At 39.6% G+C, this 27943-nt stretch overlaps 1 protein-coding gene across 2 annotated transcripts in view; it reads left to right on the top strand.

The window, feature by feature from the left end:
* The window catches only part of TEK (TEK receptor tyrosine kinase), a 122245-nt gene that overhangs the window by 56220 nt on the left and 38082 nt on the right, over positions 1 to 27943 (top strand). For both annotated transcript variants that reach the window (XM_050761979.1, XM_050761978.1), the window contains exons 3-9: positions 4292 to 4402; positions 5271 to 5423; positions 11378 to 11509; positions 11984 to 12124; positions 17975 to 18103; positions 21179 to 21330; positions 23220 to 23364. In XM_050761979.1, coding sequence (XP_050617936.1) covers positions 4292 to 4402; positions 5271 to 5423; positions 11378 to 11509; positions 11984 to 12124; positions 17975 to 18103; positions 21179 to 21330; positions 23220 to 23364 — 963 coding nt within the window. The remainder of the gene's footprint in view (positions 1 to 4291; positions 4403 to 5270; positions 5424 to 11377; positions 11510 to 11983; positions 12125 to 17974; positions 18104 to 21178; positions 21331 to 23219; positions 23365 to 27943) is intronic.

Below are 27943 nucleotides of genomic sequence, written 5' to 3'. Positions count from 1 at the left end.
ACCTAGATTCTCTGTACATTAATTTCCTCATCTGTAAAATTAGGATAATTGTAGCATCTATCTCATAGGGATATTATAAAAAGTAATTTTTTTTTTAGTTGGAGTCTCCCTCTGTTGCCCAGGCTGGGGTGCAGTAGCTCATTACAGTCTTGATTTCTTTTTTTTTTTTTTTTTTTGACAGAGTCTCACTCTGTCACCCAGGCTGGAGTGCAGTGACACGATCTCGGCTCACTGCAAGCTCTGCCTCCTGGGTTCACGACATTCTTCTGCCTAAGCCTCCTGAGTAGCTGGGACTTACGGGCACCCGCCACCACGCCTGACTAATTTTTTGTATTTTTAGTAGAGATGGTGTTTCACTGTGTTAGTCAGGATGGTCTTGATCTCCTGACCTCGTGACCTGCCCACCTCGGCCTCACAAAGTGCTGGAATTATAGGCTTGAGCCACCATGCCTGGCCTACAGTCTTGATTTCTTAAGCGCAAGTGATCCTCCTGAACAGCTGGGACTACAGGCAGGTGCCACCATACCTGGCTAATTTTTAAACATTTTTTTGTAGAGAAGAGGTCTCATTGTGTTGCCTAGGCTGGTCTCAAACTCCTGGCCTTAAGATATCCTCCCACCTTGGCCTCCCAAAATTTTGGGATTAGAAGCGTGAGCCTCCGCCCCCAGGCTGACAATTAAATTTGTATAAAGTGCTTATAACAGCGCTTGGTCCATAGTAGGCGCTATTAAAATGTGCTTATTGTTTTTATGGTCTAGTCAAGTCACATGACATCAATATATGTGTACTGAATACAAGCCAGGCTCCTGTGTCATCAGAAAGCCCAAAGTAGAACATGAATGTTGGGTTTCCTTCGTTAGTACTCAGCAGAGAACAGCCAGCCTGGAGACATTCATGCAGAGGGAAACTGTGGACAGCAGTGAAACTCTGGTGTGAAAATGCCCCTAAGAAAACAGGAGCTTAAAAAGCACAGTCCTAAATAATAAAGAGTCGCAGAGTAGTCGGGGGAAAGCTACTTGGAGTTGAGCCTACTGGGGAACCTTGGTTCCTTTCAGAACACAATACTGAGTGAGAAGTCCCACGGTCAGCTAAATAATTCTCACACAAAGGAGCAGAAAATATAAACAAACCACATAGACAGGAACAACAACATGAAATGGCCAGAAAAAAATTCTCATAGGAGTCCAGGAGCATGCCACGGAGAGCAAGAGCTGCATGCATTTGGAGGGCTAAATGAAGCACTTGGCAACGTGAGCAGAAGCCCCCCCGCAAAGCCAGCTCCGCTCACCGTCCAGTTCCCTGTCTGCTCCTCCTTTATGGCTGGTTCATTTTAGTGCTCTGGAGAAAAGTGTCCCTCAGGTTCATATCAGAAATGTCAGCACAGCAGTGTTGCTGTTTATATTAGAAGGATACTGACCTCCTCTAAGCACCTCAGGGCTTAGCCTACATCACTTAATATTACTAACAACCTTTGAAGGTAGGTATTATTACTTTTCAATTACACATGAGAAAACAGATTTGCAGAGGTGAAGCAACTCTTTCAAAAAGGGTGGCAGAGGGTGGATCCAAGCCCAGGAATGTGTCTGATTCCAGCGCTCACACTGCTGGAATGATCTACCCCATGCTCTCTCTGGGTTTGCCCCAGGTCATCATCTGTACCAGAGGCATTTACATACCTGACCACCAGGGGAGTCTGTGCAAGGCACCCATACTAGGGTCAGCAGGCACAGCCCACAGCCAGTGAAAGCAAGCAGACAAACCTAAAGCCCAGGTCCTTGTGAGCATGGTTTGGAGGCATCTTTTGCTCTCACAGGGTAGCTGTCTCAGCCAGTGGTGCACAAAACACTTGATTAGTCTTTCTCAAACCACCATCTGAAAGCCATGGATGAGATGAGAATGAGGGCACAGCGACCAGCTGGTTCATCACAAGGTCCTCAGCAGGATCCGTACAATCCCAAGGCTTGGTCGTGGTCTGAATCTTTATAGGAATTCTTACTTTGGGGGGCAGGATGTTTTGCTATTAATTTCTAATTTAGGTGCATTCTGGTCAGAGAATTTGTTATCAACAGAGATGTGCTTTGTGGATAAATAGGTAATGTTCTGGTAAATAATGTGTATTTCAATAACTGAGCAAGGGGTTAATGAATATTCAACAGATCTCTAATAGCATTATTAAAATCTTCTAAATATTTTCTTAGTAATTTTCAGTCTTTTTAATTAATTGCTGAAAGTTTCCACTGTGCTTATAGATTTATCAGTTTCTTTAATTCTGACACTTTTTGTTTCATGAACTTTGAAATTCTGTTGTTAGATGCATATATAATTTCAGGATTACAATATCTTCCTGAACATGACATGTGAATAAAATCTAACAGGGTTTTATCAGTAGATGGTTCTGTTTTATCATTACATAATGACCATCTTTATCCCTAACAGTTTTTTAGCTTTATAATAATTTTTTTCTGTATAAATGTTGCAATACTAGTTTTATTTAGTGTTAGTGTGCTATATATTTTTCATCCCTTTATTTGCAATCTTATGTGCCATTATGTTGAATGTATACTTCATGAAAAGAGCACACAGTTTTGTGTGTGTGTGTGTGTGTGTGTGTGTTTTAGAATTAAGATTCTAGAATCTAAGATTTTCTGATCTGAATTTGATATGAGCTCCTGTTTTTTAATATATATTTGGCATAACTTCTGCCACCTTATTCTGTCTTTTCCACATCATGATTTTCTCTGGTCCTTTGGTTCTCATTTTATGTCTTTTGTTTCCTTCTCTTCTCTCTTGCCCTCCTATTAAGGAAAGTTAGATAGACTGTTTCTCTTCTTTTAGTGGTGAGCCTTACATTGTTAACATTGGCTTAACTTAAAGCCTAAAGCTAATACCTCCTTATCTCACAGAGTTTGACTTTCTGCAGATTATGATACAAGTTAAAGGCATTCAGAAACTCTTGTTGTTGGAAGAAAGTTAGAAGATTTTATTCACACATCTTGTCCAATAAGCCAAGGGATTCAATGTTGCATGGCAAGCTTGACACAGTGACAGGAATTTGCAATCAATTGGCTTGTGATTTTTTTTTTTTTTTTTTTTTTTTTTTTTTTGAGACTGAGTCTTGCTCTGTTGCCCATGCTGGAATACAGTGGCACGATCTTGTCTCACTGCAACCTCCACCTCCCAGATTCAAGCAATTCTCCTGCCTCAACCTCCTGAGTAGCTGGAATTACAGGCGCGTCCCACCACGCCTGGCTCATTTTTGTATTTTTAGTAGAGACGGGATTTCACCATGTTGGCCAGGCTGGTCTCGAACTCCTGACCTCAGGTGATCTATGTTGGCGTCCCAAAGGGTTGGGATTACAGGCATGAGCAACCATGCCCAGCTTTGGCTTATGATTTTATAAGTCAAATATAAAATAATTTTCCCAGTTACATCTCAGTACTGTCCAGTTCCATAACTATGTCAGTTCATACATATATAATTAAAAGGTAGAAGGCAAGATATTAGATTCTATCCTTGTCTTTATTCTTCAATCTTCCAATATTTACACCATGAGTAGTAAGTCCAGCATTTTGCTCATTTTATTTGAGAAATGCATGGAAATTAGAATTAGAATTAGAATTATTTGGAACAACAACAACACAAAAGGATCAGGGGAAAAGCCATTTGGCAAATGTTTTTTTCTCTTTCACTTTGGGGAAACTCAGATTTCATTCATATTTTTTTCCACTTTGAGAAAACTTGGTTGGGATTGGAAAAGGATGGCAGATTCACAGTTAATGTAGTTTGTTGTTAGTATCAGGACTTAGTTTGATAATAGGTACAGGTTGAGTATTCCAAATCCAAAAATCTGAAATCTGAAATGCCCCAAGATCCAAAAATATTTGAGTGCCAATTTGATGCTTAAAGGAAATGTTCATTGGAGCATTCTGGATTTCAGATTTTCTGATTTGGGATCCTTAGCTGGCATAATGCAAATATTTCAAAATGGAAAAATAAAATCTGAAACACTTCTGGCCCTAAGTATTTCAGATAAGGGATATTCACTCTGAACTAATCAACACAAAATCCTCACCTCCCCAACCGCTGAATAGAAAAATTGTGTATAGGCATATTGTTTGTATATATTTACACTCTTACAGAGTGTAAATTAGCCACCACTGTTTTTCACTTTACAAAAACCATCTGACACCTAGCAAGTGCCAGCCCTCATTTTCTGAGTCTTAAAGTTCAATTGCTCCTGGAGAAAATGTGTGACCCCATTTTTGGTATTTGTTTTCTCTCTTTTAAAAGCTTCCTTCCTACCAGCTACTTTAACTATGACTGTGGACAAGGGAGATAATGTGAACATATCTTTCAAAAAGGTATTGATTAAAGAAGAAGATGCAGTGATTTACAAAAATGGTGAGTATGTGTTTCATTGCTTTCCCCATTATGATGTGAAATATCAGATAACATACAACATATTGGATCATTTTCCTATTGTGGTCTTGTGGGCAGATGTTTGAAGTAAAGCAGCTATGATGCAAGCTTTCAAATTCTGTGTATGATAGAAGCCCTCTTAGGTGACATATTTGGTTACTTAAGAATATTAAAGTGGAATTCATATATGTGAATGTACATGGTATATGTACATACAATAAAACACCATCATAATGTGAGATCCCAGCTTCAGCCATATAAAATGTGAGTTTCTTTGATTCTGACATTGTTGATTGCAAGGTTTAGGAAATTACCACAGTAAACATGGGAAGCCAATTGTTAGTTCTGGCAGTCCAACTGCGTAATCCAAATGTGTCTAGAACCTAGCTATGGTTTGGTACCACCCGGTGTCAGTTGCCTGATCCAGCTGGAATATTGATGGGGATCATTCTGAAGTGAGTGAGTGGATAGGACTTCCAGACTGGAGTAGCAATTATATATATCTCCTGGTTAATTGGTTAGTTGACAGGGTTACCTCTCATTTTTCACCTAACTTTGCCTGCCAACTATGTTCACCTCTTCCTGTAGAATGTAAGAACTTAGACTACTCCCACCTTTATGTGTTTGGTGGTAGATCCCACAGACTAACCTATCTGTTTTATCACTATGACTTTCTTGACTATTGGGAGAGTACTGAATAGTTCAGCCTTTTCATTCTTCTCCCACATCCAATATGTGAGAGCACATTTTCTTTACCACGTCAGGGAAAGCTGATTAAGTGAAGAAACCAGACAAGGAAACAGGAATGTTTCAGTGTGACCTATTGTTCTTCACTCTTCCCTCTTACTAGGTTCCTTCATCCATTCAGTGCCTCGGCATGAAGTACCTGATATTCTAGAAGTACACCTGCCTCATGCTCAGCCCCAGGATGCTGGAGTGTACTCGGCCAGGTATATAGGAGGAAACCTCTTCACCTCGGCCTTCACCAGGCTGATAGTCCGGAGTAAGTGATGGAGAGGCCGCCATTTGTGATGGTGTAGTTGTCAGGTTGTTAGGATTTTTAGTTGCAGGTAATAGAAACGAACTAAGGCTTCTTAAGCAAAAACCAGGGATTGGTTGGAGGTGGTATTAGTCTGTTCTTATGCTGCAAAGCAAATGAATAAGAGATAGCAATCATCAGAGGAATGACAGAGGAACCCAGGTATTTAGACCTGAAGACTTAAAATATTTAATATTACAAATATTTGACATAGCTGGGGAAAATTCAGGGCAAATCATTTCTAATTTCACATGCTCTTTATTAAGACATACCTGAGACTGGGTAATTTATTAAGGGAAGAGGTTTAATTGACTCACAGTTCAATATGGCTGGGGAGGCATCAGGAAACTTACAATCATGGCAAAAGAGGAAGCAAACACATCCTTCTTCACATGGTGGCAGGAGAGAGAAGAATGAGAGTGAAGGAGAGGGGGAAGCACCATATAAAACCATCATATCTCATGAGAACTCACTCACTATCATGGGAACAGCATGAGGGCAACTGCCCCCATGATTAAATTACCTCCTACTGGGTTCCTCCCACAACACATGGGGATTATGGGAACTACAATTCAAGATGAGATTTGAGTAGGGACACAGCCAAACCATACAAGAGGAGGACACTAAGGACTCTTAATATATTGATGGGAAAGCTGAAAAGTGGCCGGGTATCGTGGCTCATGCCTGTAATCTCAGCACTTTGAGAGGCCCTTTGAGCTCAAGAGTTTGAGACCAGCCTGGGCAACATGGCAAAACCCCATCTCTACAAAAAATACAAAAATTAGCCAGGCATGGTGATGCATGCCTGTAGTTCCAGCTATTTGGCAGGTTGAGGTAGGAGGATAGTTCAAACTCGGGAGGTCGAGGCTGCAGTGGGCCAGGCTGGATGAAAGAGCAAGACCTTGTCTCAAAAAAAAAAAAAAAAAAACAAAAAAAAACAACAACAACCAAAACACTATAAAGCAAGTTCCAGTAAAGATAAGCTTCAAGGAAGAGCTGAGGCTCGGTTGTGGTTGGTGTGGGTGGTAGGGGAGAGGGCTTTCTCTCAGAGATGCTGCTTTTACCATGACTCAGCTTCAGCAATGTTTCTTTCACTTCCAAACTTTGAATTTCCAGGAAGAATAATGAGATTGGCCTAACATATATTAGATGTCTATCAGCCTAGACCAGTGAGCTACAGACAAGGGTGGATCCACGTACTACAAGTTACAGGCACTAGAAGCTCACATTTGTACAGCATAATCATCCATATAAAAAGGGGGATCACAATGAGGAAAGCAGTCTCACTGAAAGGTGTCTGCTCTAGGGGGATGAGTTGGACCTCTTGGATTAGACTAAAGTCTACTTAAACATTGCCTCCTGTAAACCCCACACTTCCTAGGTCATGTAACTCTTAAGTGTGATTTTTATTTTCAGTTTTGAAAAATGTAAGAGTTAGAACTAGTAAACACTTTTTTTCTCCATTATAACTATTGAAGTGGGGCATAAATATCACCATTACATTTTCCTGTAATTTTTACAGGAACTTGATGAATAGAAAGAAAATGATTTGCCCTGAATTCTCCCCAGCTGTATCAGGTTTTCATAATATTAAATATTGAAGTTTTCAGGTCTAAATGCCTGGGCTTCTCTGTCATTCCTCTAATGATTGGCATCTCCAATTCATTTGCTTTGCATTATGTTCCCCCATTCGTTTACCAAAATATGTTGATCTTAAATCTGTGCCAAGAATTGTGTTGGTGTTGAGAATACAGGATCATAAGATAAATCCCTGTCCTTTGTGTCATTCCCAATCAGAGTAGGCACATGTATAATAATTACCTAAATAAATATTGAAAACTGACAGTAGAAGTATGAGAAGTGTGATTCATCTAGTTTATGCTCCATGCTTAGCCACCTCTGTGGACATAAAATATAGCAAGGTGTTTTATAGGCAGGACTATTTGGGCTTGAGTCGAGAGGCATCTTTCCATGTACCCAGGACCTGTTTCCTCCTAGATGACTACTGTGCTTGACTTCTATTAAATGTCAGAGCAGCCTTTTTGTAAGATGAATCTTTAAAACATATAATTTATGATGATAGCAAAACTGCAATATTCAGCTTCTAATAGCTTGCCTCACAGCTACCTTTACATGAAGTTTCTGTGGCCTTGGGAGAAGCAAGTGACATCCCCTTTTATTCCACTACTCAGGAGAGACTGAATGGCAAGGAAGCAATTTGCGTTTATTTCATTTAGATAGTTTCTCTGGAGTCTGATATAACACCATGTACTAGGTGTACTCAGAGGGTAAATGGGGTACATCTTCTAGGAAGGTCAAACTGTCTATACATGTTGATATATAGTTGTTTGAGAGAGGAAAATCAAAGCTTTTTTCCTAATCTCTGCTCTCACTGAACACAACACTTCTGACACCAATGCGTAGGGAGTTTTCCTTACACCCTATCCAATTCTCTAGCAGACATCAACTGGGTATCCTGCAGTTTGACTTAATTCCGACTCTACCTGGAAATAGCATCAGACCCTACTAGTTAAGTGGTCAGTCCTATAAAACTGCCCCTACTTTAGATGCCAGTTGCAGGCCCCAGGTTGTGACCTATGTCTCTGACTGACCGTATATCATAAACTGGAGGCGAGACTCCCCCTTGGGTTGGGTTAATTTGCTAGGAGGGCTCACAGAACTCAGGGAAACACATTTACCATCTTATTATAGAGAATATTACAAAGGATAAGACCAACAGCCAGGTGGAAGAGATGCACAGGGCAAGGTATGGGGAGGGGTGCAGAGCGTCCGTGTGCTCTCTAGGTACCTCACCCTCCAGGAACCTCCGTGTGTTCAGTGATCTGGAAGCTCTCTGAACCCTGCCCTTTTGGGTTTTTATGGCGGATTCATTAGGTAGGCATAATTGACTAAATCATTGGCCATTGATCAATTCAATATGCAGCCTTTAGCCCCTCCCTAGAGATTCGGGGGTGAGGCTGAATATCACAACTTTAATCATGCCTTGGTATTTCTGGTGACTAGCCCTCATGCGAAGCTATCTAGGGACCACCAGCCACCAGTCCTCTCATTAGCATACAAAAGGCACTCTTACCACTCCAGAGATTCCAGGGGTTTTAGGAACTCTGTGCCAGGAACCAGGGAAGAGACTACATATATATTATACGTGTGTATGTGTGTGTGTGTGTGTGTGTGTGTATATATATGTGTATATACACACATACATACGTATATATGTGTGTATGTGTGTGTATGTATATATAAAATATAAGAGACTATATATGTAACATATATATTATTTTATCACAATAACACAGTGGTAAAAGGCTTAAAGCTTTAAAAAAACTTTAATACTAAAACAAACCTATAAACTAGAGTATGAAATTCACCTGAGCTTTAAAGATAAAGCAAAAGATTTCTAACACATTTTGATATCCAAGCTGTCTCTTCAGTTTGCTAGGAGTATGTGTTCATTCTCCTTTGTGGTTAGGAGTATTTTAATGAAACCATTCAACAAGCACAGCAAATATCTAAAATCATTCTAAGAAAGTTTAAGTTGGATCACAATCATCTCATTTAAGAATATTTCTCCCCTGTATGAGTTCTTTGATGTTTATGAAGAAATGAGATAAAGTTGAAGGCATGTGTCCACTTCTCTTAACTGTAGGGTATCTGTATTAGTCAGTTTTCACACCGCTATAAAGAACTACCTAAGACTGGGTAATTTATGAAGAAAAGAGGTTTAATTGACTCAGTTCTGCATGGCTGGGGAGGCCTCAGAAAATTTACAGTCATGGCAGAAGACAAAGGGGAAGCAAGCACCTTCTTCATAAGGCGGCAGGAGAGAGAGCGAGCATGTGCATGCAAAGTGGGGAAATGCCACACTTTAAAACCAGTAGCTCGGCAAGGCATGGTAGTTCATGCCTGTAATCCTAGCACTTTCGGAGGCTGAGGTGGGTGGATCACTTAGGTCAGGAGTTCAAAACCAGCCTGGCCAACATGGTGAAACCTGGTCTCTACTAAAAATACAAAAAAAAATTAACTGGGCGTGGTGGTGGACATCTGTAATCCCAGCTACTTGGGAGGCTGAGACAGGAGAATAGCTAGAACCTGGGAGGTAGAGGTTGCAGTGAGCCCCGAGATCTTGCCACTGCACTCCAGCCTGGGCAACAGAGCCAGACTCTCTTTCAAATAAAATAAAATAAAATAAAATAAAATAAAACCATTAGCTCTCATGAGAACTCTCTCACAGGAGAACAGCATGGGGGAAATCACCCCCATGATCCAATCACCTCCCAATAGGTCCCTCCCTCAACATGTGGGGATTACAATTGGAGATGAGATTTGGGTGGGGACACAGAGGCAAACCATATCAACATCTCTACAGGATGAATTGAAACTTAGAAACAGTCAGTGCTTAAAGATTTATTAAAAAATCACAATAGGATTTTCTTTTCTGTAGATTTGCTCTCTGGCAAGATTTTCGAAAGTAGCGTTTCTTAAAATACAAAATCACAAGGCCTTTGAAGAAAATAGATGCCTAATTGTATACTTGTTGCTTATCAACAAACTCTTTTCTTGACCTCTCCATCCCCAAGAAATCACCTCTATTATTCCCTAAAGCTTTATTCTTCCTTCCTTCCTGGGATGAGAAGTGACGCTGGGATAGGTCTGTAGGTAGGTACAGGGCTGGGTACAGTTTAATGTCACAGGAAGCTCATTGCCATCTACATTGCCTGCCACCATTGGTTTTCAACATGTGTAAATAACCTGCAGTCTGGCTCTCAAGAAATCACTAATTGCACAAAACCTCTTTCCCTTTATGTATTGAGGAATATAAATATTAGTTTTTAGACATTTTGTACCTTTATCTATTAAGTGGAAGACTGTAAGAAATTATGTGTGTTGGTAGTCTTCTTGATTACTGTAGAGAAAATACTGATAACCAGGAGTTCTTGCTAGAGAAATGATAAGGTTCCATCAGCTGTAGGCACAGGCCCAAGCTTACCACCATGAGACTAACAACAGGACAAAGACACTAGTTCCCTTCAGATGAGAAATGAAACTAAATTCCTGACCACAAAGGGTCATTCCAACCCCCCTGGGTTTTCCTTATATTAGAAGCTATCCTAGGACCTAATTAACAATCAAAAATCATCAAGTGTTAGAAGTGGCCAGGAAATCTGAATCTACAAGGATTTTACCATCCTTGGACTTTCGGTTTTGCCTATCTTGTTTCAGTTCTTATATGGTTTTCCAGCTGAAAAATAGGTGGAGGCTACTAGTTCCTGCTACTCGTTCTCTTTGTAGCCTTATCCCTCTCCACATAATCTACGCCAGAGGTTCTCAAACTCTAGCATACATCAGAATCACCTGCAGGGACTGTTGAACACAGATTACTAGGCCACTTCTAGAATTTCTCATTCAGTAGGTCGTGGTTGGGTGGGGTCTGGGGTTTGCATTTCTAACAGATTCCCAGATGATGGGGATGCTACTGGTCAGAAACCACACTTTGAAAACCACAGCGCCAGCCTATAACCATGCAGCTCCTTGGACATGGCCACGTTCTCTTCCCGTGCCTTGCCTTTGCCTGGAACACACTCTCCAGCCTTATCTTCTTTGCTACTTAGTTGGTCCTGCAGATTCAGCTTGCACACCATATCCTCTGGGAAGCCTTCCTTTATGCCCTCTTCCATCCACCAGACAGAGTTAGGTACTCCTTGTCTTTGTTTCTATCACAATTTCTTGTTTACATGTCTGTCTCCCATATTAGACAATTAGCTTTTAGAGAGCAGAGCCTGTATTTTATCTTCATTCACCATTGTCCACTGAAATGACTGACACACAGTAAGTGCTCAGTAAGGATTTGTTGAGTGGATGTGCTGTACTCACCACAGCCTTGTTTTCCTTAACAAAAGGGTGTGAAGCTCAGAAGTGGGGACCTGAATGTAACCATCTCTGTACTGTTTGTGTCAACAATGGTGTCTGCCATGAAGATACTGGGGAATGCATTTGCCCTCCTGGGTTTATGGGAAGGACATGTGAGAAGGGTAAGTCAAGAGACTTGATAAGTAAGCTGTGGATTTAAAAAGCCGTTGTTGCTGGATCTAGAATTTTAGATCTGGACACAGATGGGAATGGAAGCTAAATGGCCTCTGTTAGGTCAGATGGTACCTGTGTGTGAATTAGAAAAAGGTGCCTTTTCCTAAAGGCTCTTTATTGCCAACCACTAGAAAGTTATAATAAATATACAGATCTATGATGTTTACAATGCGAATGCTGCCCCCTAGGTTTGTGCAGTGCACAAACCTGCATGATTGTGAGTGATGTCCCTGATGTCCTCTCTGCGGGACAGTTTCACTATCAGTAAAATGGGCCATAAGGGTGTGTTCATCCTACTATGCCACAGCTGAGATTTGACTGTTTCCCATATTCACTAGACTAGGAGAAATGAATCCAAAGAATTATGTATTTCAAAGGGTTGCATATTTGACTCTGAACCATCTTTTCTTTTCCTTCCAAAGCTTGTGAACGGCACACATTTGGCAGAACTTGTAAAGAAAGGTGCAGTGGACAAGATGGATGCAAGTCTTACGTGTTCTGTCTCCCTGACCCCTATGGGTGTTCCTGTGCCACAGGCTGGAAGGGTCTGCAGTGCAATGAAGGTATGGACCAATCACACCCTTGGACAGAAAATGTTCTAGCAGGTATACAAAGGAGATCTAGTTTGCTGGAAATCACAATATAGGATATACCTGGACTGCTTAGTTACCCACTATTGGATGACAGGATTTTGAATCATGGATGTTTACATCCAATGTTAATTATATTTTCACAATAAAAATCTGGACCACATAGAAAGAAAGTACTTCTCATAACTATCATCTGGGGATCTTACTAAAGCATGGATTCTGATTTGGTAGGCAGGGACTGCGGCCCAAGGTTCTGCACTTCGAACAGGCTCCCAAGTAGTTCCGATGCTATTGGTTTTCAGACCACGCTTTGAGTAGGAAGACTATAGAAGACTTTTTTTTTTTTTTTTCCAGGGAATCATAACATCACAGCTGTAGCCAGGCATGGCAGCACATGCCTATTGTCCCAGTTATTCAGGAGGCTGAGGCAGGAGGATCCCTTGAGCCCAGGAGTTTGAAGCTGCAGTGAGCTATGATTGCACACTGCACTCCAGCCTGGGCAACAGAGTGAGACCTCGTCTTTAAAAAAAAAAAAAAAAAAAAAAAAAAAAAAAAAAAAAAAAAAAATCAAAATCAGAGCGTTTAGGTCAGATCCAGACAGGATTTGGGGCTCAAAAATTGAAGAAGTTAAAATCTTACCTGCTGTGGACCTTATGCAAGAGTACTAACTTCACCTACTCAGAGTCCCTCTGCCCTTTCTAAAATAAGCTTTCCTGTTTGACCAGGCTCGGTGGAGTGCATCTGACATCTACTTTTCAGTATGTGTTTCACATCTACTGTCACACGGTAGCTCAACATGAACCTGCAGACAAATGTGACAGAACGTCCTTAATGTATATTAATATTGTGAATTAGCCAGAGCTCAAAGGCTTTTCAGTGTTTATCTCACAAAGTCAGCTTTTCCCATATCCAGCACTCATGGTAGCTACACTGGGGTCCCAGCAACTTGATAACAATGCTCCAGGGCAGAGCAATTCAGTAGAAATATAAGCCATCCACATATAGAATTTAAAATTTTCTAGTGTCCACATTAAAAAAGTGAGAAGAAATAGGTGAAATAATTTTGATCTATTATTTAACCCAATATGTTAAAAATATTATCAGTTCAACATGTAATCAATAGAAAAAAGTATTAATAAGATATTTAACACTCCCTTTTTCATAGTAAGTCTTTGAAATTTCAATTTGGACTAGCCCTATTTTAAGGGTTCCATAGCCACATGTGGCTAACTGTACTGGACAGCACAGCTCCAGGGGCTTGGAGGAGGAGGACAAAGAGGAGAGTTACACAAAAGTTAGCTTCAGCCACCTGCAATACCTCATTCGGTTCCCTCTCAATGCTATGTCTGCCTCCCTGGAACATGGAATGAGCCACAGCAGTGCAGGAATCCCATCTGGCCTCTGAAGTGTGCATCTTAAGGTAAAAGGTGACTCCAGGCAGGGAGATCCATCTTTTTTAAAAAAAAAAAAAAAGAATCTTATGCAAACTACGAATACTTTGCTAGGACCCAGGAAAGGGTGCATGCAGGCAGTCTCTAGAACATAAACTTCATCTGCTTCATAGTGAATGTGTCTCTGGGCCCAGGTTTATAAGAGTACATTTCATGAGCTCATTCTAGCCCATTCCTGGATCAAGAAATCAACAAGATTTTATGAGTAGAACTGTTCTAATATTCTTCCAGACTCCTTTCAACAGTTACTATCCTGTTCAATCCATCCAATAAGCAGTAGGAAAGCAAGGAGACATTTCTAACAGTAACTACTTAAGGACATGGTCTCCTTTAATAGTCCAGGATTTAGAATAGTCAACAATAGATTGTACATTGGCACGTTTTATGTATCGGGGCTGGTTTCTATTTGAGAAAATAAGCAATAATAAAAATTTTTGAAGCAAATAGTGGGGACAATAAAGAGAACGGGAATTCCACTGTGCAAATACATGATCATTCAAAGTCATTCAGAACCCTTTGCCAGGAAGAAAGTTACAATGTATTCTAGAAACTAAAAAAATCAAGGCTTCATGATATTTTAAGATCTTCTACCATCCCAAAAGAAACTTGATTTCAGTAGTCAGATTTCCTTTATGCTTATTAATAGTTCTCAACCTTTCTACCATCTGCTTTGAGTAAGAAGTTGTGATTAAGTTTTTTTCCAGCTTTATCAAGGTCTAATTGCTAAATAAAAATTGTATGTAGTTAGGGTGCAAAATGTGATATTTTGATATATGTATACATTGTGAAATGATTATCACTATTAAGCTAATTAACATATCCATCACCTCACACAGTTATCATCTGTCATTTAAGATTGCTCAGCAAATTTCAAGTATACAATACAGTAATATTAAGTTTAGCCACCACACTGTATATTAGAACTCCAGAACTTACTTACCCTGTGTAATTAAAAGTTTTTGCCCTTTGACCAGCATCTCCCCATTTTTCTACCCTTCAGTCACTGGGAACCACTATGCTACTCTGCTTCTATAAGTTTGACTTTTTTAGATTCCATGTATAGAAGAGATCTTACAGTATTGACCTTTCTATGCCTGGCTTATTTCACTTAGCACAGTGCCCTCCAGGTTCATCCATGTTGTTGCAAATGACAGGATTTCCTTCTTTTCAAAGGCTGAATAATATGCCTTTATATATGTGTACATACCACGTTTTCTTTATCCATTCATCCATGGATGGACACTTACTCAAGTCCATATTTTGGTTACTATAAGTAATGCTGCAATGAACATGAGAATACAGATGTCTCTTTGAGATAGTGATTTCATTTCTCTTGGATATATACCAGATATAGGACTGCTGGATCACTCGGTAGTTCTATTTTGAGTGTTTTGAAGAACTTCCATATTGTTTTCCATAATGACTATGCCAATTTACATTCCCACCAACAGCATACAAGGGTTCCCTATTATCTACATCCTTGCCATGCTAGCAGGCGTGATGTGATATCTCATTGTGGTTTTGATTTCATTTCTCTGATGATCAGTGAGGTTGGGTATTTTTCATATACCTGTTGGCCATTTGTATGTCTTCTTTTAAGAGATGTCGACTGGGCATGGTGGCTCACACCTGTAATCCCAGCACTTCGGGAGGCCAAGGCAGGTGGATCACCTGAGGTTGGGAGTTCGAGACCAGCCTGACCAACAATGAGAAACCCCGTCTCTACTAAAAATACAAAATTAGCCAGGCATGGTGGTGCATGCCTTTAATCCCAGCTACTTGGGAGGCTGAGGCAGGAGAATTGCTTGAACCTAGGGGTGGAGTTTGCAGTGAGCCGAGGTCATGCCATTGCACTCCAGCCTGGGCAACAAGAGTGAAACTCCATCTCAAAAAACAAAACAAACAAAAAAAGGTGATGTCTATTCAGGTCCTTTGTCCATTTTTTAATCAGGTTGTTTTCTTGCCATTAAGTTGTTTGAGTTCCTTGTATATTCTGGATATTAACCTCTTATCAGGTGTATACTTTGGAAATACAGTCTCTTGTTCCATACATTGTTTCTTCACTCCGTTGATTGTTCCCTTTGCTGTACAGAAGCTTGTTAGTTTGATGCAATCACATTTGTCTATTTGTGCTTTTGTTGTCTGTGCTTTTGAGGTCATATCCAAAAACATCATTGCCCAGATTAATATCAAGAAGCTTTTCCCCTCTGTTTTCTTCTAGTGGTTTTACAATTTCAGGTCTTATGTTGTGTCTTTAGTCCATTTTGTATTGAGTTTTGAATATAATGAGATGAGGTTCTAATTTTATTCTTCTGCTTGTGGTTATCTAGTTTTCCCAGGACCATTTATTGAAGAGATTATCCTTTCCCTGTTGTGTGTTCTTCATACTTTTGTTGAATCTGTTAACTGTAAATGTGTACATTTATTTCTGGGCTGTCAGTTCTGTTCCGTTGGTCTATATGTCTGTTTTTATGCCAGTCCCATACTGTTTTTATTGCTATAGCTTTGTAATATATTTTGAAATCAGGTAATGTGATGTCTCTAGCATTTTTCTTCTTGCTCAATATTGCTTTGGCTATTCTAGGCCTTCTGTGGTTCAATATAAATTTTAGAATTGTTTTTTCTATCTCTGTGAAAAATTCCATTGCAATTTTGATAGTGATTATATTGAATTTGTAGAAAACTTTGTTGTGATTGATACTAAAAATAAAAGACTGCATTTTAGCTGGGTGAATAAAATACAAAACCAAAACAAATCATCAGTGCCCCAAAAGACAAGCTTTTGCATTAATTTTTGGTTAGAAGCCTTCTAGTAATGTTACAGTTGACCAAAATAAGGACACTCAGTTAACAGAATCCATTTGCCATGTACCAAATTCTAAGAATTGTCCTGGAAGGTTTAGTGAGCTCCAAGGGAAAATAATCCTTCTACCCTGTCCTCCCAGGAGCTTATTACAAGTACCAAAACATAATTTGAATGACTTAAATATTCTACTATAAAGAAACAGTCTTAAAAACTAACATTTTAAATTATCTTGATTTTTAGTTTTTAGCAGTTTAACTATGATATACCTATGCATACTTTACTTTATATTTATTCTGCTAAGGGCTTAACAAATTTTTGAATGTGTAAATTTCAACAAATTGGGATAATTTAAACCATTATTTCTTCAAATATTTTTTCTAACCCCTTCTCTCTGATCTTTCTTGGACCTCCAATTACATGTGTGTTAGATGTTTTGTGTTATGGGTCCCTAATGATTAATAATCATTTTTTCCCAAGCTTTTCCCTACTTTTCTTCTTCAGATTGGCTATCTATTGATGTTGCTTCAAGTTTATTGACTCTTTCTTTTGTCATCTCCATTCTGTTGCTAAGTCCATACAGTGATTATTTGATTTCAAATATTGTGTTTTTCAGTTTTAGAATTCTTTTTGCTTTTTAAAAATACTATTTCCCTGCTGAAGTTTCTCATTGCTTCATTTGTTATGAACGTATCTTCTTTTACCTCACTGAGCATAGTTATTATAATTGTTTTAAAATTCTTGTCTGTTCCAACATCTGAGTCATCACAGTTGGTCTCTGTTGATTTTCTTTTCCCTTAAAAAATGGGCCTTACTTCTCCATTTCTTCTTGGGATTGTATCTTGAACATTGAAAATGTTACATTGTGGAGACGCTGGAATATGATATATTCCTTTCAGGAATGTTGATATTGTTTTGTTTTAGCAGGCAATTAACTTGGTAGGATTCAAACCTCAAACTCACTGTTAGGAATCAGGTCAAACTCAGTTTAGCTCTTTTATCTTTAGCTGGGCTGCTTTGAGTCTGTATTGAGCATGCATGGATCAAGGATCAGCCAAAGACCTGGGACTTTTCTCTGACTCTCTGGGTTTTCCCTCTCTTTCCAGTGGCTGTGGTTTTCCTGACTCTGTCCTCTGATTCATCAGACCAGTAGACTGCAGGTTTTCTTTGGAATTTTAGCTTCCATACGTGGTGTCAACTGTACCTAACAATTAAGCTAAAAGCTGAAAATTGGGAAACACATCATTCCCATCTTCCAAATTTCAATTCCCCTCCAGAATCTTCTAGGTCTTTTTTCTTCCTATCCCACTCTTAAGTGCTTTCAGGAAGTTATTTTCTAAATGTAGTTGTATCTACAGGACAGTTGGCCTGATAGGAGCTCATTCAACTTTTTTGGAGGCAGAACTCCCCAGCTTTTTAAATTCCTGGTAATTCAGATAAATTATACCCTACCTTACACAAATCAACAAAGTTGATGACTTAGAGAGAAAAGTAAAACTGAGCACCTCCAGCCTTAGTTTCCTCTCTTCCCCTGGATTAATACTGGTTTTTTGATGTCTTTGTTTACAGCATGCCACCATGGTTTTTATGGGCCAGATTGTAAGCTTAGGTGCAGCTGCAGCAATGGGGAGACGTGTGATCGCTTCCAAGGATGTCTCTGCTCTCCAGGACGGCAGGGACTCCAGTGTGAGAGAGAAGGTAAAGCAAGGTAACACTGTAGTCAGGGCCATGTTCAGCATGTCTGAACTGAGCTTTGCTGGTATAATTCTTGTGCCGGCACCCTAAGATCCTCAAGCCTCTTTTGTTTGCATCTAGAAGCTGGGAATAATTTATCCTAAATTCTAAAGCACAGCATTTTAATTCTTCTTTACTGACCCTAATAGTAGGCTTTATTTCTCTTTGCACTAGGCATAAACCATGTGCTCTGTGTAGCAGCTTAAGTGATGACTGGCCAGCTGAGAGCTCTACCTCTTCTGCTCCCTTCTTTAGGACCAGCCTTTTCCCTGGATATGCGTAACAGAGAAAGAGCAATTTGGGATGGATTTAGACAGGGGATATTTTTAAAGCAATAGAAAGAATAAAACAAATAGAAAAGATTATGCTCAAAATGAAATTTTATGTAATTCTAGTTCGGAAATTACTCTCCAGCAGGAGCCAGCAAACTTTAACCCACAGATTAAATCCAGCCCACTGTCTTTTTCCAAACAACTTTATAGAGATACAATTTTTATATTATAATATTCACATTTTAAAAATGTACAATTCAATGGTTTTTAGCATATTTACAGAGCTGTGCAATCATTGCAATAATCTAATTTTACAACACATTCATCATACCAAAAGAAACCTTGTACCCATTAGCAGAAACTTCCATTCTCCAGTCCTTCTAGTTTTTGACAACCGTTAATTTGCAGTTGACCTTAAACAACATGGGGGCTAGGGGTACTGACCCTCCTCACAGTAGCAAATCTACATAGAACTTTTGACTCCCCAAAGACTTAACTACTAATAGCCTACTGTTGACGAGAAGCCTTACCGATAACATAGTCAATTAGCACACAGACTAGTATCTCTATATATTTTATGCCTTTATGACATACCTTTTTCTTAATTTTTTGATATTTCTAGGCTACATAGTTTGTTTTTTCAAATTATCCTAAATCTCCAAAAAATTTTCCAATATATTTATTGAAAAAAATCCATATGTCAGTGGATCCGTGCAGTTCAAACCTGTATTATTCAAGGGTCAGCTGTATCTTCCATCTCTGTAGATGGCCTGTTCTTGACATTTTATATGCCATAAACAAGATCGTATAGTATGTCGTCATTTGTGACTAGCTTCATTTGCCACACCTTTTTTGAGGTTTATCTATGTTGTAGCATATATCAGTACTTCATTCCTTTTTATTTCTCACCATCTGTTATTATAAAGAAAAAAATTTTGGATCACAGCCACATCTGTTCATTTATAGTATGTTGTCTGTGGCCGCTTTTGTACTACAAGGGCAGAAAACATGGCTTGCAAAGCTGACTATATTTGCTGTCTTTACAGAAAATGTTTGCTATCCACTGCCCTAGAATATACTTTTTAAAATTAAAAGAAGCAGACATATGTATCTTCAAACTTAAATAATAAATATATATTGCTTTTTCAATCATGTAAATATAAATGCTTTTGAAATAAACATATATCCAGTGAAATCTACACTCATAATAATACAGCTACGGTCTTTTTTTCTGTTACTTTTGGAAATCAGAACAAATATTGGGAGTTGGGGGTGGGATGCCAGCAAGTGTTTTCTCAAAGTCCTTAAACTTTATATTTTTTCTTTTTTTTGCCAAGCCTGGACTTTACTACAGGGCAGGAATCAGGGAGTGGTTAGAAAGGGAAGGAAATGCCATGGGGCTACTAGGGGATTGTACTGAACGTGGGCAACTAACAAGTTTAAGGATTTGAATTTTGTACTTTGTTCCTTCCTGTCTGTTCCCTTCTGCTGATGCTGCAAAAGGAGTGCATTCTGATGAGAGAATCTAAGACAAGTTAACCAGGGTGTCACTAGGGCTTTCAGAGAGTAGCTCCCTTCCCAGATTCCACGTTAGCCCAGCACATCCACCTTCACCTCCACCCAACTTTGGAAAAGACAAGGGGATGATGAAGGAAAGAAATGCTTTAAAAGTGTCAAAACATGTTTTTCAATTCCTATTCAAATAGCTACTTAGGCTGAAAAATTTGGCACATTTTCCATAATCTTTCCAAGTTTACAGATATATCAAGCAATAACCTTGTATGTATTGACCTCTTTCCCTTCTCCTCCACACCTTTACCCGTTTCATTATAGGCCTGAGAAGCAGGATATCAGTATAAAATATCATTATTGACCCCACCTCTTCCCACCACAGATAAGGAACAGTCTGTAGTTACTGCTGCTCTGAGGGCACCTCTATCGCCTACATTGCTTACTGAGTATTGGACAATTTTCAAACATGTCTCACATTCAATTACAAATAGTCCACAGTTCCCTAAGACCCTATGGTTCAGAATAAAATTGGTGTATTTCAGGGTTATTCATTCTTTACTATGTAGATATTAGGCAAGAAATCCTGACACCATTACCTTTATTGACACCACAGACATTTTTCCTTCTTTCAATATTGGCAGCAACATTTTCGATTTGGCTGTTGAGGAGATACTGATTTGGGGAAGTTAGATTCCACTTCTTTGATGTACTTCTTTGGTGAGCAACTTTATTTACCTTTTCCTCTTATTTATCTGCTATTTGCAGACTTCCCAATGAATGAGACCCTCTCACATACCTACACTGAGGACAATGCTGTTGATCAGCAATACCATGGGGTTAACTGATGAGTGGAAGAAGAACTAGTTTTTTTGTTGTATTTTTGTAATCATTCAGTAAAATGAAAGAGGGGGACTGAACAGCAAAGTCTAGGGGAGATATGGCCATGATAATCATTTTAATATTGAGACTGTTCCTCCCTTCTTCATGAAAGGAGCATAGCCTTGTGGTGAAGAGTGTGGACTCTGGATTTATAAAGAGAGTCTGAATCTGGGCTGTGAGCCTCTGTCTCCTCATCCATAAAATGGGAGATCACAATAGCATCCACATCACAGGTGTCTTATGTGATGATAAAACAATAAAATATTTGCAAAATTCTTGCCCAGTGCATGACTTACTAAAGTAGCTATTTTTATTATTACTACTGCTGCTGGCTCTGTTAAATATTAGATTTCACAGTGCTGTTTTCTTCCTTCAGGCATACCAAGGATGACCCCAAAGATAGTGGATTTGCCAGATCATATAGAAGTAAACAGTGGTAAATTTAATCCCATTTGCAAAGCTTCTGGCTGGCCGCTACCTACTAATGAAGAAATGACCCTGGTGAAGCCGGATGGGACAGTGCTCCATGTAAGAGCCATTCTTAATCTGCCCTCCTTAAACCATGAGATGCTTTCAGTGTAGTAATCACCCTGCTAAACGACAGATGCCATTCAGTGCTTTTATCCTCCTAGGCTAGTATGTTGTTGGCTTTGATAAAATGCCCTATTCCTGGAGAGGCAGAACTGACTCACTGCAGCCTCATCTGTAGCCTCACTGATTTCCTCTGTTGGCCAGTACTGCAGTGCAAGTTTGGGAATATGCCCCCCGTGGAACTGACAGAGCTGAGTGCCAAGGATGGCACACATTCTGCAGAATTGTCCAGCTGGTACGGGGAGAAGTACGTGTCAGTCTGTGGAAAGCTTTGCTCTCACAGTGTCCCCATATCTCTAACTACTCATATCCAGAAGAGTAAGGTGGTGTTGCAGCCCATGAATCAGCAGATTTACTTGCTACCAGGTGCAACCAGGACATGGAGTTTTGATGACTGATGTACTCCTATTATGCTCTTTGGAGCAGCAATTAGGGGAGCATAGAAGAGGAGAGTTCCCCAGTTCTGAAACTACAATCCACAGGATCCCTTAGGTCTGAATGCATTCCTTGGGTTTCTCCCCACCTCTTCCCTTTGCCCTCATTGCTGATGCTCACCAATGGTTAGGTAATATCACAGCAGTTCTTTTTTGTTTAAAAGGATCGAGTTACTTTTCGAACATGCTTTCCGTCTCTCTCCCAACTATACCAAATGCAGCAGAGACGGGAGTCCCCCCAAATTTCTCTTATGTTGAAAGTGATCTTTAGGATATTGATGTATTTTTTTTTATTTAAAAATTTAGAAATACCTATTATCCTATTTTTCTATCAAAGATGACCCAAATCAGCTTGACCAGAGGCAGTATGAGTGACCTTCTGAGGGAAGAATATGTAGAATGTATCATTACCAGGGTCCACGTTTCAAATGTCCCTGATTCCACTCAAACAACCCATCAGGTAGAAGAAGCCAATTGATGGCTTCCAAAATCTTGTTGGCTTTTTCATGAGTTAATGAAAGTAATGGCTACTATGTAGTAAAGTTGACCATAACTATATGTAACTTATTACTTAACATTGCCGAGTCTCTCTCTTTTTTTTTTTCTCAGAAGTGGGAACTGGCTGGGTGAAGTTAAGTAACTAAGGAGTTGGTCAAAAATGGCAAAGAAGCCAGATATGGTGACTCATGCCTGTAATCCCAGTGTTTTGGGAGCCTGAGGTGGGAGGAGCACTTTAGGCCAGGAATTTGAGACCAGCCTGGGCAACATAGCAAGACCCCATCTCTTAAAAAATAAAAAATAATTAGCTGGACATGGCATTTACCTGTAGTCCCAGCTACTTGGGTGAGGTGGGGGGATCACTTAAGGCCAGGAGTTTGAGGCTGCAGTGAGCTATGATCACTCAACTGCACTCCAGCCTGAGCCACAGAACAAGACTGTGTTATCTCGTAAAAAAAAAAAAAATGGCAGAGGTCCATCTGTCTTCATGAACCCTGGATTTTTCCAGTACTCCACACTTAATAGCCTCTCAAACACTTAGGAAGTCACTTTATCCTCCCACACAGCCATTTCTGTATTAGATAGGAAAGGAACAAATCTTACAAGGAGTATAAAAGAAATCATGTTTCAGGCGTCTTGCTTGTAAGTGTTTACCCCACACTCCCAAACACACAAATACAACAGCAGGATCTGACAGGGCATCAATCCAAAATAAACTTTCAGGGCTACTACAATAGCTTTGGAAATAAGCCAATGATTATATTAGCATTACATTTAGCTTCTTGATCTCTCCTAGGAAACTTCTTATTAAACAATGAGATGGGGTCAGTGTTATGTACCTTTGTGTTTATGCCTCCCTAGAAGTTTTTATTTTTTTGTATTTGACCTTTCCAGCCAAAAGACTTTAACCATACGGATCATTTCTCAGTAGCCATATTCACCATCCACCGGATCCTCCCCCCTGACTCAGGAGTTTGGGTCTGCAGTGCGAACACAGTGGCTGGGATGGTGGAAAAGCCCTTCAACATTTCTGTTAAAGGTAAGTTCATTTTCCAGAAAAAGGGATTGTATCCTTGAGGCACTATGTTTTTGTATTGCTGGGAAAAGATGCTGCTTCTAGACGGAAAGGTATGCGACCACTAAAATACCTTGGAGGTAATTTCCAGGATACTAAGCCTTTAAAACATTATATGCATGAAACCAGAGTGAAGAGATTAAGAGTATGCACTGTGGAGTCCCACAGCCCCGGGTTTGATGTTGTCTCAAACAGCTCATAATCTTGTGGGTGGCCTTGACCAAATAAATTTACCTTTTTGAGTCTCTCTCTATTTGTAAATGAAGCATAATTTAGGTACCTCTTAGGGTTATTGTGAAGCCTTGTTAAACACATAAAATACTTGGAATTGTGTCTGGCACAACATTATCTGGTAGTGATTATATTTCACAAGAAGGTTAGCATTGTCGTTGTGACTTCCTTTTCATTATTGTAGAGAATTGTTTGGAGAATCCCTATTTTGAGGATTACTCACTTAATAAGAAGCCCAGCCTATGCTATATAATTAACATGAATATCTTTTCACATTCAGGGCTGTGGGCATTTTTCCTGCTATAAATTAGTATTTCAAAATTCAAATTAATGTGAGTGTTTGTATGTAGATTTGTGGCTAGAGTGGAAGAACTAAAATGGAGGTAAGTCCACGTTAACTTGGCTGGTGTACGTAGCTACAGCAAGGAATTTTAAATCCGCAAGTTACTTATGCACCTGTTTAGACAAGAATACCTCACAGCTCTCTGGCATATATTCTAGGAAAGGCACTAGGCTAAGATTACTTGTAATTTCTTATACATTGTAAATGCTCTGTAAATAGTTGCTATCCTGTATTGTTTAGAGAATAATGACAAGAAAAAGTCTACATGTTCAGACACAATTTTTTTTCTGAATATTTTTGATCCACGGTTGGCTGATCCACAGATGTGAACCCACAGATACAAAGGGTCAATTTATACAGTAGCAGAGATTGTAAGCACACGTCTTAGTATTAAACCTGGATCTCCTGACTCCAAACCCAGCACTGTCTCTTCTGGCCCATTTTGCTTTCTGAGTCTCTTGTGTAACAGAGGGAGAGACTGTGAGGTGACCAAAGTTGATTTATATTTGGCCCCCTTTCATTACTTCACTAGTAATCACTTGGGAGATCCCAGAGGTAACTTCCATAAATGAAATGCTGTAAATACTCAGAACATAATCTATGTTTTAAAGGCCAGTAACAACAGTAGCATAAATGCAACCCTCATAGATTTGGATTCTGTGCCCTGAGAATCCATATGAACCATCTCAGAATCCTTCTTCTTATTAGTACTTTTGGTTATAGGAAAAAGCCCAAATCTGTTTTATTTGGTAGAACATTCACATGATCAAAATCATTTCTTGCATCTTGCATGTTCTTGGAAGAAAGGAAATGATATGCAGACAAGAAAAATTACCCTACTTTTAAACTTCTGGGAATGTTTGCCACCCATGGACATACATCCAAAACAAACCATGTGGTGAATACACAGAAGAGTCACTGGGTCTAGTTTTTAGTTTGTAGTGAAAGACACAGCACACAACATCAATGTGTAGAAGCGTCTCCAGTCCTAAGTCACTGCTGTCTCTTTGCTGTCACATTGACTGGCAGCCATAAAATGTAAATAGCCATTAGGGAATGTAATCAATTTAATCAGCATCTTTTATTATAGTATTTAAAAAAACAGATACTAGGCTTTAACACCAGTGTACAGATTGGTACAATTACTTTGGAAAACTAGCAACATGTACTAAACCTAAACATTTACTTACCCTATGAACCAGCAATTCCACTCCTAGGTATATGCTCAAAAGAATGGCTGTATTATGTTCAAAAAAGACATCTTCAAGAATGTTCAGAGCAGTTGTATTCATAGTAGCCCCAAACTGAAATTAACTCAAATGTCCATCAACATTAGAAAGGATACACTAATCACAAATTGTAGTGTATTCGTATGTATTAGTTTGCTAGGGCTGCTGTAACAAAGTACTACAGGCTGGGTGGCTTAAGCAACAGGAATTTTCTCATAATTCTGGAGGCTAAAGGTCCAAGATCAAGGCATCAACAGAGTTGATTTCTTCTGCGGCTTCTCTCCTTGGCTTGTAGATGGCCATTGTCTCCCTATATCTTCACAAGGAGATTAAATTAGGACACAGGGACAGGGTCTTCCCTTTCTACCTGTGTCCTAATTTAATCTTCTTATAAGGACACCAGTCATATTGGTTTATGGCACACCCTAATAAACTTATTTTAAACCAATTACTTCTTTAAAGGCCTTATCTCCAGATACGGTTACATCCTGAGGTACCAGGGGTTAAAACTTTAACCTGTGATTTGGGGGGAAAACAATTTAGCCCATAAAATCATGCAGAAGAATATTAAAGAGTAATAAAAAAGAATTAATTTCTGCAACAGTATGGATGAATCTTTCCAACCTGATTACCAGTGAAAGAAAGTACATGCTTTATGATTCCATTTATATAAAGCTAAAGAACAGGCAATACTAATCTTCAGTCACAGAAGTCAGAATAGTAGCTACCTCTGGGTAGAGGATATTGACTGGAAAAGGGCACACAGGTGCCTTCTGGAGGGCTGGGAATATTCTCTATCTTAATCTGCGTGGTGGTTACATGGGTGTACACATAGGTAAAGTCCCTTGAGATAAATACACTTAAGATATTTGCACTTTACAATATGTATGTTCCATCTCAGTAAAAATGATTAAAAGGCAAAATATAAAATGATATATTACTAAGAGGAAGCCTTTGTAGCGATTTTTAAGCCCTTGTAAAAGTACTACAGACTGGCATTAATGGCTGTAATAAAATGTGCATCTGCTGGTTTAAAGAAAGGGGTGGCCTTATGTTATCATACAAGGAAAGCATTACTTGAACCAATGTACTCACAGCACTGCCCTCCTTTCCAGCCTAAGTGAAATGCGTACTCAGACTTATCTAACTTAATGCTGGCACGTTCTGCCTCCAGTTAGGGGATACTGCTTCTTACTGGCTTTATTATCCTGACCTTGGACAACTTCCTAAGTCGTCACTTAGTCAACAGAATTTACTTTAGGCCTATTATGTTTCAGCCCCTGTTCTAGGCACTGGGAATAGAGCAGTGAATAATACAAGGGGAAAAAAAACTCATCGTGGAGCTTACATTCCCACAGGGAGATAAACAGTGAGCAAATAAGTAAGTAAAATGTACAGTTCACTAAAATGCTGACCGTCTTGGAGACAAAGCAGAAATGGGGGTAGAGAATGCTGGGGCAGGGCTGGAGTGGTGACTGTAATTTTAAATAGGGTAGTCAAGGCTTCCTCAGAAGATATTTGAGCAAAGACTTGAAGCTCATTTCTAAGGAAGGTGAGTCAAAGCATTGAGACAGAAAGAAAAAGAAAAATTACTGAACGTTGCAATGTCCTCTGAAATCCGAAAGGTTCTGCATTGTATAATCACACTCTTGGGGAGGCAAAACAAAACCAGTCATGCATTTCTAAGAAGGCTGGGCCAAGGGAACTACAGAGCTCACTGGAAATTCAGTTGACAAACAATAATTCAGCACCTAGTTGGTGCTGGTGAACCAACTACACGGTCTTTGCCCTAATGGAATTTAGAGTGTGGTGTGATATTTCATAACCTTTTTATTATCATCCCACTAAGCCCTTTTAGAAATTTTATTCCAGAACTCTCCCTCATCACCATAAAATTTTATTATCACATATGTACTTTATATCTCTTTATGTACTATGTATGGCTCTTTGGCAGGCTTCAACCCATCGTAATATCTAAAATTTTTGCATCCTCCAAGAACCAATTTTCATTGTTTTGGGGGCGCTGTTATCCCCATTGAGAAACGTGGTCTTTGGCCGGGCACGGTGGCTCAAGCCTGTAATCCCAGCACTTTGGGAGGCTGAGACGGGCGGATCACGAGATCAGGAGATTGAGACCATCCTGGCTAACACGGTGAAACCCCGTCTCTACTAAAAAATACAAAAAACTAGCCAGGCGAGGTGGCGGGCGCCTGTAGTCCCAGCTACTCAGGAGGCTGAGGCAGGAGAATGGCCTAAACCCAGGGGGCAGAGCTTGCAGTGAGCTGAGATCCGGCCACTGCACTCCAGCCTGGGTGGCAGAGCGAGACTCTGTCTCAAAAAAAAAAAAAAAAAAAAAAAGAGAATACGTGGTTTTTGAGACAGGGAGATTGTTGTAGATTATCTGAGTGGACCCACTCCAATCCCTTGAGTCATTAAAAGTAGAGAAATTTCCTGACAATAGTCAGAGACGTGGTGGTCAAAGAAGGATCAGAGAGGCCTGATGTTGTTGACTTTGAAGGCGTAGGAAGGAGCCTTGAGCCAGGGAATGCAGGCAGTCTCCAGAAGCTAGAAAGAACAAGGAAACAGATTATCTTCTAAGCCTCCAGAAAGGAACACAACCTTCCTAACGCCTTAATTTTAGCACAGCGAGACCCATGTCTGACTTCTGACTTCTAGAACTATAATAAATTTGTGTTGTTTGGCTGAAAGAGATATATATATATATAGAGAGAGAGAGAGA

The sequence above is a fragment of the Macaca thibetana genome, chromosome 15 (assembly GCF_024542745.1).
Source record: "Macaca thibetana thibetana isolate TM-01 chromosome 15, ASM2454274v1, whole genome shotgun sequence".
In the NCBI taxonomy this organism is placed as follows: domain Eukaryota; kingdom Metazoa; phylum Chordata; class Mammalia; order Primates; family Cercopithecidae; genus Macaca; species Macaca thibetana.
This window is presented reverse-complemented; position numbering and strand designations above follow the sequence as displayed.